The sequence below is a fragment of the Anser brachyrhynchus genome (assembly GCF_964034855.1).
Source record: "Anser brachyrhynchus genome assembly, chromosome: 4".
Taxonomy (NCBI): domain Eukaryota; kingdom Metazoa; phylum Chordata; class Aves; order Anseriformes; family Anatidae; genus Anser; species Anser brachyrhynchus.
The window spans coordinates 67,955,602-67,970,181 of NC_137698.1; the positions used below are offsets into that span (position 1 = coordinate 67,955,602).

At 37.5% G+C, this 14,580-nt stretch overlaps 1 protein-coding gene across 34 annotated transcripts in view; it reads right to left on the minus strand.

Moving 5' to 3' along the window:
- ABLIM2 (actin binding LIM protein family member 2) overlaps nt 1-14,580 on the minus strand; it is a 142,390-nt gene that overhangs the window by 76,049 nt on the left and 51,761 nt on the right. For all 34 annotated transcript variants that reach the window (XR_013951267.1, XR_013951268.1, XR_013951269.1 and 31 more), the window contains exons 3-4: nt 13,994-14,177; nt 4,208-4,323 (exon numbers count right to left, since the gene is read on the minus strand). Coding sequence is in view for 24 of the 34 variants with exons in the window: in XM_080592031.1 (XP_080448157.1) it covers nt 4,208-4,323; nt 13,994-14,177 (300 nt within the window). In the remaining 10 variants the exon portion in view is untranslated. The remainder of the gene's footprint in view (nt 1-4,207; nt 4,324-13,993; nt 14,178-14,580) is intronic.

Here is a 14,580-nt window from a genome sequence, read left to right on the forward strand (position 1 = left end):
CAATTTCTTTACAATCTGTTTAAAAAATATGTAAAAAAGAAGTTTTGCTGATTAAAGATATAGCAAATCAATTAAAAAAAATAATTTAAAAAAGACCTAAAAGTTACAAGACTAAAATAAATAACTTTTCTTTTTTTTAAATATATATATATATATATACATATATATACATATAAGACTTTCTTCTAGGTCTGAGAGTTGGCTAATATTTCAAAATTCTTTTTGCAACTTTGGAAAAAAATAAGCTGAAATTCTGATGTGAGCTTCTGCAATCACGAAAAGTATACCAAAACTTAAGAGGCATTAGAAATTCGTGAATCATAGTGACATTGGATATGCAACATGTGAAAGTGATGGCTGGCTATATAGACATCATTTATAGAAACTCACTTATATAAAGCTCCAAAAAGTCCTAAGAAAAATTAAAAGCAAACCATGTTGTAACTGGATAATATAGCCTAAGCTAAATTGATTAAACAGGCTGCACGTGAAGTAGTGCTTTACTGCCCAGGAACAGTAATTGAAGATAATTTATTTTATTATTAAATTATTTTATTAATTGAAGATAATTCTATTTTTTAAAATATTTATTTATTTATTTATTTTTAAGAAAAAAAGATGGATGCTTTTGATTGATACTGATTCTAGTATGAACAACACAGTAATCCTTCTGATTTGTATGATCTTATCTGAAAATATTTTTTTTTGGAGGAATTCTTCATGTATACAGTTTGCTAGAGAAAAGACAAAACCTGAAAGATACATGAAAGAGTCATTTAAAGATGCCAGAGGAGAAAAAAGAAACCATCTTACATGGAAGAGAAAGATACACAAAAGCATAAAAAAAAGAAAAAAGAAAAAACAACAACAACAAAGATTTATCTTGTTATTAAGAAAGTGCTCCAAACATAGGATCTCATTGAAAGATTTAAACAGTCCTCTTAAAAACTTTCTGATTTAAGATTCTATTCAGTTCATTACATGACCCTAATGAGACACTCTGTTAGTGCAGTTGTAAATGTTTGATTTCTGAGCACAAAACAATAAAGGATAGTTCTTATTTTCCTTTAGTGGAATTGGAATGGTTTAAGGGAGTAATACCATGTCTCTTTAATATCACTCTGTAGAGCACCAATATGTGGAAACAAGACCAGCACAAAAGTGTGTGCAGAACAGATCAGAACATTTGAATTTTGCTAATAAGAGAGAACATTTGGGTGTGTGCCTACATTTAGTCCCACAAGACAATAAAAACTTCAGTATCTATTTTTTAACTGCAATCAGAAATTTGTTTGTGATCTCCCATGCACCAGGGGTTTATCTGGTAATCTAATTTAATCTCTCTAGTTGAAAGTTTATTTTGCAAACTTAATATGACAGTGTGCTGAGATGTCACTTGCCTTTCATATTGCTTAAGCTTGGCTGTGCAGAAATGCAGCATTCTGGGGGCTGCTGTTTTCTCTATTAAGTTCCAGATAAGTAAAAACAAATATTGTGGTTGCTATGCCAACACTGCCTATTGATGTGATGCCCTCGTCTTCCTGTCTTGGATGTAGCATTCTTTGGTGACTCACCTAATCTCAACCAATAACTCTGCAGAGCACACCAATTTGTTGCTACATATTGATATTTTTCCCTGAGTACTCTTTCAGCATCATCACTGCCACAAGGGGTTTTCACAGCTAGTGTTTTATAAACTGAATAACAGAGGTATGTAGGCATTTATATAATCATAAGAAATTCTAGGGCTAGGGCAAAAAGCAAGTATTTCACGTTCTTTATTTATTCTAAATGTAATGTATAGAAGAGGTCAAAACCAAATGGGGAAGACGAAAACAGAGGATGTGGTCAGAGGTGGCTGTCATGCTGGGAGCTCAGTAAGTCCCAAGACATCTCCTCAAAGCATTCTTGAGCTCAATTCAGAGATAAACAGACTAACAAATAGCATACATAGCACACATCAGGCATTCAGAGGCAAGAACAAAACCATGTTAACAGTCGTTCAACACATATTACTCCTTTACTTAGCTTGCTTGAGGACACGTTTTTGTGCACTACTGTTCTTTCATAAAAAGAATTGTTTGTTTAAAACATGAAGTTCTTTTCCAAGAAGACTGTTGTTAAAACAGGAAGATACTAATGCTATTTATTGCATTATGTAATATGTAGAGTAGCTCCAGACAACCACTCTGGACTTTCAATTTTGCACTTCAACCATGATGTCATTGACACTGCTTGAGTTGTCTTGTCACTGCTTGTTTATTCCTGAAATGCTGGTTCTATCCTAAGGATTAGTAAGTGATCGAAAAACAGCTGTTATTCCACATTTCTCTTTTACATATTGCATTATTTTCTGAATATTGTCGAGGTTCATTGTTATTCTTTTAGCTATTTGGTTAATTTCCTGCATATCATCATTTGCCAGACTTATGTATCCAGCTACTTATACACAAACACACTTCCACACATTTGTGTCTGCAGTGTTTCCCCTTAATCCCTCAAGGCTCTATTTCCCACACCATTGCAACCCAGTTCCCTGAGGCCCTTAAGCTCTGCAGCTTCTGGGTGCTGCATGTTACCTTGAAATCAGAAGATGTTGCCCTGCAGCAGCACTGCAAGAAACCAGGGTAGTGGAGTAAGAAAAAGACAAGAATGGACATACCATGGCAGATATTAAAGATATTATTGAACCTCAACTCTTACCCAATTCCACTGAAACTTGTAGAAAGATTTCCTCATTTTCTAATGAGACTTAAAGCAGACCTGTATTTGAGGTTTAAATACTTGCATGTATTTGAGGTTTTATTTGGAGAAAAGCCAAACTTTTGTTTTCAAAGGTCAGGTTTTGCCATAAAGGCGTGCTTCCAGGGCTCATTCTCTTGGAGGCACGTGGTTTGCTAAGGGTCTGCAGGTAAGGAGCTGTAGTAGCTGTGCACTGGGGTGGCATGGTGAAGGGACCTAGGTGAACTGGGGAAATACAACACAGGAAGCAGTCTCTGTGACGTGTGTGTGGACAGAGAAAGAATTTAAGTACATTAAAGGATTCTGTATCATAGATAATCAGATGAACTTGTTCTGTCAGTAATTAAGCAGGCAAATCATTTCCATTAAAGTCAAAGCCAGTTTTCCCCTAAGAAAAAGAGACAGGCAATTAAAGGCCATAAAGTATGGATCTGCACATTCAGCCAGACAAAATGGATTAGATTCAAGGCTGAGGATGATCCGTCTCCAGAATAAGTGACAAGAGAAAGCACCTAAAAGAGACATATATTGCCTCCTCTAAAGAGAATAGCAGTAGCAAGAAAGGAATCAGCATAGAGTCTCACAATGCATTTACACAGCAGCTTTGGTGACAAACAGAAGAAAGGAGATGGTGAAAACTTCTGTAAAAGGAGAGCTGTGGGGAAAAAATGGTGGAAAAAAAAAAGGGGGGGGGGAGAGATTTCTCCCTGAAGTGAGCTGGATTCTTTACATACAAAGATAAGCAATCTAGGTGTTTTTTCCTCAGTCATGCTAAATTCAGCTTGATGTGATGTGATAGTCATTAAAAATATTTCTGTATTCATCATTTAATTAAATTGCTGTTGCTGTTTGATTACTCTTTTTGTTAAAGTGTGGTAGCTGCTCATGAACGAATGAGCACAGTGACAGAATTCAGACCAGCAATGCTAATCTACGAAACCTCAGTTTTGCTGCAAAAAATGTGCTATGAAACAATCATACTTCTCTGTAGTGTTTGTATCTTCTAATACTACATGACAGTGGTGAATGTCCCCTTGGTTACATTGCATTCATTAACCCTTTCTGTGTAGTATTTAGACATGCAACCATGTCACTGATATTTTTAAATCAATCCTGGAAAACATGCTAATGACTAAATCTCATGTTGGATTTTATTTTAGCTGGAGTTGGATTAAACCCTCAAAAATATTAACATCTATATTACGCCTTCCTCCAAATGTTTTGATTTACTCCAGTTTTAAACTAATGTTCTGAGAGGTTCTGTGTATTACTAATTCTACAGCGGCACCATTTGTGATTCATTTTAAAATCAGATTTCTCAGAAAATTGCCATGTATTTCATCATACGACTACACTGGATTTGTTGACAGCTTTTATGCAGTTACACATTTTGGTGTAAAATTTGTTCTTTAAGTATGTGAAGGCTAGAAAGTAACAACAGAAAACAGCGCAACTCCCCACTTACTTCGCAAGTTCTGTACTGGGAAAGAGCCAGTGCTGCTGGAAGGGGGCAGGGAACATTTCTGGCAGATGCACTCTTTCCCATTAAAAGTTACCCGGTCGCCCGCAGGGAAAGGCAACCTAAAACAGAGGAAACAAAAGCATATTGGTTACATTCTCACACTTGTATTGAAATGAAATATCTTTCCATAAAGGTACTGATTATTACTCTAGTTGTTTTTTCTCTACTTGCCCAGTTCTCATTCCCCATTTCTCAGCCACTTGGAGACTAAAGTATCAAAGGGACAATTGCAAATGCTGCTGTTACAGCTACTTATATCAAGAGATACAAAAAGACACTGAGCACTCAAGTCCAAATTCTTGCATATATAAGAAATGTATCAGCAATGGTTGGTCATTAACAGGATCAGCTATGGAATGAAAATAAAATTGGATTTACAGGGAACAAGTACCAGCAAATGCATCTGTTATTAAAGTAAGAAAATGCTGCCTGAGGATGATGATTTTATACCTTAAAGATGACAGCATTTGTCCTCCCAACTTGGATCATATCAAAGTCCTTCACTTAATCCATTTATACAGAAAGCAAATATTAGTGGACTCTCATCAGAGAAAACATATCTTTCTTATAAAAACAGAAGCATCTATATCACTTGTTTGTTCTACCCAAGAACAGCTCTCCTTACACTTAATTAAATCTTTCCTTTTTATCAATGTCCTTAAAACAACAAGCTTTCTGCCATGAGCTTTCTTGTCTACATACGGAAACACAAAGGTTTTTTTCTCTTTGTAGGAGGACCAGATGGACAAATCACTGTATAATTCAACAAAGAATGGTAGGGTTTAGAAGCACATTTCACTCTACTCAAAGCTCAACTAAATCCCAAGCGAGCTACCAAAATATGGCTTAAGTAGGGCATAAACATAAGGCAGACCTTCTGCCTCCCTGTGAAGTGTATCTGACCAGATTAATTCATTAACATTTAATTAAAAATCTGCATGACATTCCCCCACACAAGCTATCAGATTCATACTAAAGGAGAGGTTGTCTTTGCTACAAGACACACAGATACTTCTTGGTAAGTATAAACACTATTTTGCTCTCTAAACTGTCTGAGAGTAGGTTATTCTACATTTGAATTGCATCTAAATGAAAAATTTAAGTGCTTAAAAAGAACAAAAGCTATGCCATCCTTTGTTTGTAAATACAGTTGCTAAAATCTATTTAAACCCAGCTAGATAAGTGTTCAGCAATGTCGTCCATTTTGGACCACGGGCAACACTTAAAAAATTATGAGGACGCAAGCAGTTTAATTATTGTTATATGGATTTTGCTTTTCATCTTTTAATGACTTAACACTCAAAATACTTGCTTCCTTCTTTCTTACCTACACTGAGGTAATGAATAATATTTTACGGCAATAGCCTTTAAAACTGTCTTGCTCTTTTATTCAACTAAATAGTCCATGTGTGATTCTGATACAGAGTCCCAAAACCATGCCAGTACAGATAAGGGAGTGCTACGTTTCCACCTGTTCAACAGAAGATTTTCTATGATTGATTTTACTCCATAAACTGATTAGAAGAAGAAAACACTGCCTCCAGTATAGCAGGCTGCATGTGATGGAGCCAAACTGCTCCAGTGAGCAGTGAGTCTGTCCCATCTTGCAGCAATGCAACAACAGCAAGCTCCTTTGTTACATATATAAAATGTTCTTTATAGGTCAATATTATTATTCACAATGGATTTTTATATTGCTTGAAGTCACAGAGCCTTCTAATATGTAGAATAAAAAAGTTTCATGAACGTCACTGAACTGTTGAGGTTGGAATGGACCTCTGGAGGTCATCTGGTACAAAGCAGAAGTTTATTGAAATAACCATAAAGTGTTTTGAATAAAAATTACTATATGTGATACACTTCTATACAGATAACGAAAATTAAGGACTAATTACCCCAAAATGTCTCAACAGTGGAGTGATATAATTCAAGTGCTCTCCTAGTTTTCTACTGCCAATGTGAAAGACACCATTTAATCATATGTTCATTTTAATAAGATATTACAAAACCAAGTCTAAAACCAAGCACTATTCATTCACTTTGAAAGGCACAAGGCAAGGAACTTCAACTGTTCCAGAACTGAGACAAGAACTCGTAATAAACCTCCTACATGGTTTTAGAAAGAAAACTCACTTTGATTAACAGATCCACGTACATTTACCAGGACCGCTGGTAATCTGCTGTAAATTAAAACCCCACAAAAAGGTAACTTGCTCCACAGATACAATCACACAACTACACTGCCAAACAATTACCCCAGTATCTTTCATTCTTATGAATGTTTGAATTCCCTGGGCAGGATTTTACCATCCATTATGGCTTCCCATAATCTTTAATGGGAATAAGGCTGGGAATCAGCTAATGAGCCAACTGGACTGTCATGTGAGGTCTCAGTAAAACAAAAGTCTTTGCACTGTTTATAATCCTATGGATAATGATGTTGTGGAAGCCATGAACAATTCACATCTTTGAAGAAGTATCACTTTTTTTTTTTTTTACTTGATTTGCTTGACAATAATCCAGCTGAACATAGAAGCCATCTGAAACAGATGCACTAAACATGAAGTAAAGCAGAAGCAGAGACCAATCACTTTAAACTAACTCATCTATGCAATCTATGGCAATCTGAAAGCAAATGCAATTAAAGATAGAAGAGACTAACAGAATAACTGACCTCCTATGGCACAAAGACACAGCTGGTAGATGACACCCACAAAACATGCCAATGCTCACATGCACCACAACAAGCCACAGAGTCTAGTTCAGGGGGAAGGTGTGGGGGGCTTTGCTATCCCATAAACATTTGTTTTATTTTCTCAAAGTTTAGTAACTAATCACCATGCCCTTTCATTCATAGGGGAAAGGGCAATAAATTTACTTCTGTATTAAGTTTTTCATGTTTGCAAGATACCTTGCTCTATAAAAGCTGGGAAATCCTCCTTGGAGGTTATCCTCCCAAAAGCAGATTTGCTCCCTTGCTGCTTCAGCGTGGGCAGCAGGGCCTGACCAGCAACTGTCTAGTTTTCTAAACTCATAAGTAAATGTTGGCATTTGCTCCACTATCTCATTCACTGGGAATCCAAAATTCATACACCATACACTTGAGAGCATTTCTGTAACATCTGACCTCTCCCTTTCACAAGCAGCCCCACTCCAGGATTTCAATGCCAGTAGGAGTGAAGGCACAACAGAATGTGAGAACAGACAATTAACAAGGTTTCAGTTTCTGAGCTCTTTAACTTGTGAGCAGGACTATATATAGCATTGTAGGTTAAGAGCAGCATATCTGCCTTTGAATATAATGACATGTCACAACCAGCTACTCTGAATATTGCTAGGTATGGGTTTTAATTAGCTACACATCCCTTTAAAAAATATTCAGTGTGATTTTCACAGTTGGTTAATCTATTTTTAATATGAGAATTAAGAGTATCTTTAAATCAGTTCTCTGAAATGTCTTGTAAGTTACATCTTTTATGATTTATTTCCCAGTGAATTTTGTTTTATCTACCTGCCTCCAATATTTGTAAAGCCAGCAGTGACTGGGGCTGACCAATGAAACTATATTGTAAAACATCAAACCACCACCAGCCTAACCCAGGGTAACTGTGTGCTGACACTTAAAGGTCTGGCCCTCGTCTTGTCCATGCACCATGCCTCAGCCTATGCAGCTGAGGGCAAGTCATTCAAACTTTCTGGGCCAAAACGAAGATGTTCATTTTTTCTGGAGCAGACCGATGGCTTTCTGTTCTTTCTGTTGCTGATCTGACTGCGTGGTTTAACAGTCAATTAAATTTGATATAAGAAAATTAACAGAAGCATATGATCAGGAATGTGAGGAGAGCAAAGCTATCCATTTCAGCAGCAGCCTGCAGTTACACTGGGTCAGTGTAATGTCAGACTGTAACCTGAGGACCTACAGGATCATATTGTACTCTAATCTGTACCTGGTACAATCACATCCCTCAAGGTTGCTCCACAGGGCAGAATGTGACCCAGGATGCTAAATCTGATGAGACAAAGCGAACATTACTTGGTATCTATTGTCTTCATGAAGTTCAACAAGGGCAAAAGCTAAGCCTGCACCTGGGGAAGAACAATCCCTTGCTTCAGTACATGCTGGGGGTTCATCAGCTGGGAAGCAGCTTTGCATAAAAAGATGCTGCAGTCCTGGTGGACACCATGTTGAACATGAGTCAGCAGCAAGTCCTTGCAGCAAAGAAGGTCAGCCACATCCTGGGCTGCATTAGTGCAGTCAGCAGGATGAGGGAAGTGATCTTTCCTCCTGTTCATCACCCAAGAGACTGCATCTGAAGTCGTGTACCCAGTTTTGGACTCCTCAGGACAAGACAGACATTGATATACTGGAGGAAGGCTGGTGGAGGTGGCTAGGCCCAAAGCTGGAGCACAGGATGCACAAGGAGGGGCTGAAATAGATGGAATAGTTCAGCCTTAAAATGCTCAGGGGAGATCTTACTGCTGTCTAAAACTACCTGATAGTGTACATAGAACCTGGAGTCAGTCTCTTCTCATAGGTACACAGTGGAAGGACATGAGGCAGCAGACATAAGCCATAACATGGGAAATACCGACTCAGTATAAAGTTTAAAAAAAAAAATAATACCCTGAGCACATTCAAACACTGGAACAGGCTGTCCAGAGACTGTGGGATCTTCATCCTTGGACATAATTAAAATGTGACTGGACAATGGCCTCAGCAGCCTGACCAAACTGGACCATCTTTGAGCAGGGTCTGGACCACAGGACCTCCTAAGGTCCCTTCCATGAGCCTACGGTATAGGTAGACTCCATGCATAAACCTGAAGAGCAGGACAGTAAGAGTTACTTGTTCAGGAAGCACCTTATAAATGCATTTGTTTTACAATCAATGCAATGATTGTAATGCCAATTACAATGCCAAGAACACTCAGTTTGATTTCAAAGTTTTGGTGTCCACATCCAGATGAAGAAGTCTGCTTTATGAGATGCTTTAATAAATGCCCAGTGCTGCCTAAGTGGGAGCCAAACTCTTTCATTTTTCCGCAGCACTAAGAAAGTGAGCAATTAAAAAGGTTTAGCATATTCAAAATGTGACATAATTGCTACATTCCAGAATGAACTGAATTAACTTCTAATTTTCAGTGTTGTCTCAATTCTTAAGTCATATATATACAAAAGCCCATAAATTCTTTCTAGAAATAGCAGTGTTATATACAACTAAAAAGAAACGCCTTTTTTTTCAAAGTTTTCAGTTTTCTGAATTTTTATATTCGACTACCTGTCTACAGTTAGTTACGTTCTTGAAGATAACAGAAATATATATGGATTGAGAGAAGTTTTAGGTATGGATTTGGCACAAGCCCCTTGAAGAGCAGGTAACTGTGCCTCTTCCTTCTCCCCACATCATTCACCTCTGGGCACGCATTCTACTTCTGTCAATCCACTGCTTCAAGAGAAAACTTTCTAAATTCAGATGAAACACAGAACTTGTATCGTCAAATTCTGTAAAGCAAACATGAAGCTGTTTGGACATTAACCCAAAACATTCATGCTAATTTATCACCCACTTAAGAGTCAAATTGTTCCCTCTTCATCATTTACATGTCACACAAAAAATGTTTTTAACTAATTATAAGAATTGTGAAAGTATAGGGATGACAATTACATACATTTATCCAACTGGGTGAATAAATAACTCCCATCCCAAACTTTATTAATTATATTAACACATATTACCAAAACCTAGACTGATGCCCTATGCACACATAACATGTTAGTAACACTGAAATCCAACACAGTGTCTATGTATAGTTTAACCATATATCTTATATATGATTAATATACCTATATAACTTATTATCACACTAAGACTTCTCATGAAAATTCCATTTTAAAAAGTACTTTTTTTTTTACCATCACAGGTAATGATTTCCCATTGCTTTTTGAACACCATTTCCTGGCCTTCCACACTGTACACAAGCTGCTCCTGTGAGCCATAAAGTTTTGTCTCTGATCACCATATAAGAATTCTGAGAACAATGTTAATAAAACTCAGCTTCTCTTGATAGAGATAGCCTTAATTATCTCCCTCTTTTTATTTCACTTTTACAGATATGAGACCTTTCAGAGGAGATGTCTCTGGCAGTCCTCTGCAGGACACAGCCACTTCCAGTTAATGAAAATGTAAGAACAGGTCTGCTTACCCTCTTCCTGGGAGTTCAGAGTAAGAAGTTAATCTGCAACATTTTTCAATCTAAATTGTCATTCTAGGCTTTCCTGGTTTTAGGCAATATCATCACAATACGTGACAGCTGCAAACAGTTACACTCAGCACTGGGAGAAGGGGCTAAGCCCTCAAACTATGCCAGCAGAGCAAACGCAAATCAAACCTGAATTTGTTTAGGAGCCAAGTGATCAATGCAAGATAGAGAGAAAAAATCACATAGGACACTAGGTTATGTTGTATTTTTAACAGTCAGTTTTTCTCATCGATAATGAATTTTTTCACTTCAAATTTTGGCAGCTGAGGGAGCAAGAACATCCGAGTCCCAATGGATGCCTCAGGGAAGATTTGGGTTTCTGACACAAGGTTTTTCACAGAGCAGTGCAGCAGCTTATCAACACAGTGCAGATGGTAAGAGGGAATACAGCTCTTCTGTGTTACACTGGGTCACATGGCACTCAAAAGTAGTAATGTCAGTAGCTCCAGAAAGTGAATGGAGCTATTTCATTGGCATTTTCCCCCTGCTCCACCTGGCTGTGTGCACATTAGATTTTCTCACTGATTTTACCATCTGAAGCCAGACATACTTCCTACCAGTTTCTGTTCAAATCAAGAGATTCTGTGTGGGAAAAAAAAAAAAAAAAAGAGTTGCTAGTGTCACTGGTTTACTACTCGATGCAGAAGAGTTTCTTCAGCAGCTACAGAAATATGGTTTGCAAAAGTGCTCATTTAAAGTCCATAACAATCCTGCAATATGCTGAAGACCCTTGTCATGAGCACCAAGCGCCTTCTGCTGTCAATGTTTTCTTTTGCAGCTGAAGTTGGTAAGAGCCATGCTTGTTTTCCATTAGAGCAGGAAGGGCAGTCACCACTGTTCTAGCTGTCAGACGTTTAAGAGAGAGCCCACATTAAAGTTCAGCTGCAATAGGCAATGTCAGACACAATTTGTGTGATCAGCCAGCTGCATAAGATGGTGTGCTTTTGGTCCATTATTTAATATTTCTGACCATCTGTAAGAAATAAGGACACAAATGGTACTCCAGACCCTTTCCTCCAAAGAAAAGGCCAAGGAAATGTGCTTTGCAATTTTGTACCCCTAATCAAATGTCTCTGGGGCTTTTTTTTGCCCTTTTTTATTTAATTATTTTTTTTCTTTATTATTTAATGAAAAAAAAAAACCACAAAACATAACCTAATTCTATGTCAGCTTAAACCACATGTATTTACAATCTACCCACCTGAATTTTGCTGAGGATATCACTCAATAAAATAAATGCTGATGATGTTTAGATCAGAGACTCCCATAAAAAACATGAATTACGTTTGGCTTACAAAGACTAGCATAATTGAAGCAAGGCTGATTTAAAGCAGTTGAGAACCTGGTCTGGTGTTTTTAATATAAACAGATGATAGTATTCTTCTGTTGATCTACACCACAAGTCAGTGTTACAACCCCCCTAGGAGACACAAATTGAATCCTGCAAGTCAGCTGGACATTAGTTAGCTCTCATGAAGACTACATGAATTTGCGTGTCCTTCTAAGGAAAGGAAGCATATCTGTCTTTCTAATGAAGGTTTAGACAGCAGCAATTTGAAGCTTTATCAGTACAACAGCTTTTAATCCAATAATTTAGTTACACATGAAAGTTAGGGAATATCTCTTTTTTTTTTATATGAAATAATATTGTATCAGCAACTTGATGTTTAAAATTGTAACCAAGGTTTGGCATGTCTTCACTACATGTGATATTTGTAGCATTTTCCTGTGAGTATCTTCTCTGTATTGTAATTCAGCTCACCTGAATTGTTAGGTACTTAACTAATTTAGTCATATGGAAGCTTGTTCTGAATTTCTAGGGAAAGGAGACAAATTGTACCACAAAGCTCCCTACTATCAGCTGAAGGACTGACTAAATACAGCAAGAGGTTAGTTCAGCAACAGCCTGATTGAAACCTGTGTGATTTAACAAGTTTCTAAGTACAGTAACACACAGGCACATAAATTAGGCCCCAGTGCTAAGCCCTAATCGTGTAGCTGAGGATGTCACTACACTTAGCAGGAAAGTAGAATTGATGTGTTTTTATTCTCCTCTTAGCTGAAGAAGTACCTCACTTTACAAGAAGGTACTACTGCTAAGAAAGGTACCACGAATTACCTGTGCTCCTTTGCAGATGAGCTGTAATACTGAAAGGCTGCAGTACAGCATGTACAGTCAGCATTTAACACAAGTGTCACAAATAGCCATGTAAATCATTCTACCTCCTATTAAATATACACATATATTTAAGCTTATTTGTTATCTTCACTCCTCATGTTTTTTTAAACTATGCAAAAAGAAATATCTCCTACTAATCATGGCACAACCTGAACAGACATAATTTAATCTAACAAAGGCCTTTCAGTCTTGGAGACTTCCCCTTAACGTAGCTATTTAATTATTTGTGCAATTGAAATATTCAGGCTACACAGACATCCTGCCATGAAGCATGGCTGTTCAGGAATTTGAAGCAAGTCCTGTTTCTGTATGGGCACAGGAGGACATCTGAGCTGCACAATTATCTGAACGTTGCACGGCATCTATAATGTGATGCCTCAGTGCCCCGTAACTCAGAGCAACAAAGCTTGTGCTTTCTCTTTAAATGTGGGATTGCCTTCTTGTGTTGGTCCAGGCTCCAGTTTAGACAGAGAAATTATTAGAGCATTTGCATTTACTTCAAACTGTTGCAACAACAGTGCATTTCCTGGAAATTTGGTGTATGTAAAGTTTCTTCCAGGAGTCTTCAACATATGTTTGTGCCATTTCCACAGAAGAGGGTTAAGATATGGTTCCAATAAACATCAATATTTTACTGCAGAGCCTGCAAACATTGCCACCAACACTGGGTCACAACATGACATGTGCATGCACAGGAAATTATCCCAGTGAACTCCACCAGGCTGCTCAGGGAGGGGACAACCTGTATGCTGTGTCACTTGTCACCTACACTCCTGTGGGAGAATCTTCGTGAAATCCAACACATACATCAGTGTCTGTGAGCCCAGGGCCTTTCTGTTCTATTTTAAATGACTACTGCAGTTTCTGGGAAGCAGCGCTGTGATATTTCAGTTTAAGTCTATTCATACTGTATACATTTGGCTTGCCTCAGATTCAGTCAATGGTTTCTGAATCCTGTGTAACTTCAGTCAACAAAATACAAAATAAAAGACATCAGAGAAATAAGACAATATTTGGGGAAAAATGTTTGACTGTAGACACAACGGCAGTTTCTGAAGCACCTTGAAAACCTCATATATAAAATACCATAAAACAGAGAAAGCATTGAAAAAAAACAAATGATGTACTCAGAATTTGGATTTTTTTTTTTTTAATCTGCTAATTTTTATGGAACAGATCATAGAAAACAGATTTATATATATATATATATATATGCTACAAGTTTGAATGCCTGGCATTGGTCTTTCAAAATCTATTTTTAAATGAAATACAGCTTCAGAGAACACATACCTGCACACAGCACACACAAAACAGTCTGGGTGATAGGTTTTGCCCAGTGCTGAGACCACTTCTCCCTCAATGAATTCATCGCAACTGAAGCATCGTGTACCATAGAGTCTCTGGTAGTCCAAAGTACAGATGTAGTCTCCCTGTCTCACAAAAAATCCTCCTTGAGCCAGGTCACATCCACAAGCTGCAGGAAGAAAAAAGGCAGACTCAGAAGGCTGAAAAAGGAAAGCTCTCTTTCTAAGATGATGCTGATTAGTAGGGTTCCTCGTGGAGTATTTTAGCAGTTCAATACATGGGCTTATGGTCACAGACAGTTTTGTATCTGAAAAACACCTCTTTTATAGTAAATTACATCAGTGGTGTATTTTGTACACCAGTAGTTTAGATTTATTCCTTGTAAAAATACTAACTTCGGTGCAGATGTTGCTAGTACAGATTTAAGTCTTTAAAAGTTGGGTACAGGGCTGGCATAAACAATACTCACAATTATATTTAATAGGTTAAAGGAAACGCATAAGGGAGGTAAACCTTCATAATCCAAAGCACCAATGTTACAACCAATGTCTCTGAAATTATTCTACAATTGC